Consider the following 2,420-nt stretch of genomic DNA (forward strand, 5'->3'; position numbering starts at 1 on the left):
AAAATTGGAAGAGCCCAATTCTGCCTACAATGGAAGACTGGAGATTGAAAGTTTCGAATCTTGCTGAAATGGCAAAGATTTCGGCTTATTTGAAGAATTACTCGAATGAACAATTTTTATCAATATGGAGAAGATGGATTGTTTATATTCAAAAGAAGCATAGAGTGGTAGAATATAACTTAGGTTTTTAGATTTTTTTGTATTTTGTTTACTCTTTCTATCTCTTTATGTAGATTAAGATATTTTGTGGAGTTAGAGATATTAGTATTTGTTTACTTATATATGAATATTATCCTGGGATTAGGTTTGGGAAGTCCGGGGGGGGTGGGGGACTTTATTTGCTTATCTATGCTTATGATTGTTTTTTATGATGAAAAATAATAAAATTTCTTTGGAAAAAAAAAAAGAAGTTATAGAAATGAGAGTTTTAGTAGTATACAGTTGTATATAGATCCTGGTATAACCCAAACTTTATTATTTCCTTGCATTCTCTACCAGGGCCTCTCCATCTAATCTAAACTGTAAGATCCTAACATCTGGTTATTTTCAGTTAATGTTAGGTGGGAAACCCAATCTACTCTGATGTCATATTATTGTAATACTGTATGTCATATAAATTAGGAAAATGTATTCAACAAGCCTGTGTAACTTTTTAACAAAACTCCAAGACATTTGAGCAGCTATACCTTACAAATCTTATATAGAGAATCCTGTCCATCTCCTCCAGTATCTTTAAAATATTCATGTGCTGGAAATGTACGATTAATATCTCGTGAAATGACACTCTCCTGAGAAGATTCCTGCAAAAAGAAGGGAAAGATAGAAAATCCAAACCATATTAAATTTGGGTAGCAGAACACAGCTATTAACAATATAAATCACGTGTTTGGCAAATTTTATAACCATCGTATTCCTATCTTTAAAATATGGGGAGCATCCGGAGGCTCCAGCTGGTCCAGAATGCGGCCGCGCGGGCGGTGCTGGGGGCGACACGTCGCTCCCATGTAACACCGCTGCTGCGCGAGCTGCACTGGCTGCCAGTGGCCTTCCGGGTACGCTTTAAGGTGCTAGTCACCACCTTTAAAGCGCTCCATGGCATCGGTCCTGGCTATCTCCGAGACCGCCNCTGACCTAGGGTGAGTTTTAAATAGGGACAATTTTTAACGATTTTAAAGAGCCACAGCTACCAATATTTGGGTTTTAATTGGTTTTTAGTAGGGGAAATTTTTTGTATGATGTTTTAATACGCTGTGAGCCGCCCTGAGTCCCATGGGGAGAAGGGCGGCATATAAATCCTGTTAAATAAATAAATAAATAAATAAATGTTGACAAACGGAACAGGATGGGATCCAGATTATTCTACTTTATAATGCATGCAAACTAAATAAATGTTTGCTTCTCACAAAATAAAAAGAATTGCTTTTACTCTCTTATATCCTGGAAAAAGCTGCTTCGGATAAATTATTAAAAATAATTCCAGCTTAAGTCAGAACTAGCAGAAAATTACCATAGCTGATTAATAAATTGTTAATACAACATGTAAACGTATATCCATTTCCACTGTTAATTATTTATAAATAGATCTTTTTTCTTTTAATATACATAAAATGTTTCTGGAGCAACTAATTTATTAGTATGCATTGCTAGTTGTTTCCAATTCCAATGCATCTTAATCTACCACAAGAGAGATAGACTGCTAAATTGTTTTTAAATTTAAGAAAGAAAAAGAACATCTTGCTGGTTTCAGAAATGTAATGGTACTGAGAAGTAAATATTAATTTAAAATGTGAAATGTTACTTTGAGTTATCAAGCAATTATGAATGAGGCATGAAAAAGCACATGATTTTTATGTTCTACTATTTACTATGACTCCCGAAAAGTATGCATGTATTAAGAAAGCATCAATAGTCTCTTGCAAAAAATACAAATATTTTAATTTACAATTAGAGCAATCTAAATCCAGATATATTGACAAGCTAATTTTCAGTCTAATTTAATTGCAGTGTCAGTCATAGCAATTTTCACTTATGGACATGGATTCAAGTAAGAAAAATCTTCACACCTGAATCTCATTTAATTGCTTCATAAATTTTCAGTGTAGAAAAGGACCATTGTCACTCAAATCATAAATGCAATAACAAAAGCCTGCTTTAGCTTGCTTCTTTACATACCAGCTAATGGGAGATCTGAGGATGAAGACTGTACACAAAACGTGTCTCCTTGTCAGAATCCAATCATATTTCATATCAAGTTATCAACTATGAAAAACTCCATCCCTGCCTTCCCTGGATTCTGTCATGGATGAAGGGAAGGGGGTGAACAAAGGGGCTTTATGGCCCTCACTTCCTTCAGGATACTTCAAAGGAACTGGATGTGGAATCACCAAAAGGACTAACAATAACAATAGGGGGTCATTAGC

At 34.8% G+C, this 2,420-nt stretch overlaps 1 protein-coding gene across 1 annotated transcript in view; it reads right to left on the reverse strand.

Moving 5' to 3' along the window:
* The window catches only part of RABGAP1L (RAB GTPase activating protein 1 like), a 213,847-nt gene that overhangs the window by 109,609 nt on the left and 101,818 nt on the right, over positions 1–2,420 (reverse strand). The window contains exon 12 of the mRNA XM_015831997.2: positions 687–800. Coding sequence (XP_015687483.2) covers positions 687–800 — 114 coding nt within the window. The remainder of the gene's footprint in view (positions 1–686; positions 801–2,420) is intronic.

This window comes from Protobothrops mucrosquamatus, unplaced genomic scaffold, assembly GCF_001527695.2.
Source record: "Protobothrops mucrosquamatus isolate PMUCROS unplaced genomic scaffold, P.Mucros_1.0 scaffold_294, whole genome shotgun sequence".
Taxonomy (NCBI): domain Eukaryota; kingdom Metazoa; phylum Chordata; class Lepidosauria; order Squamata; family Viperidae; genus Protobothrops; species Protobothrops mucrosquamatus.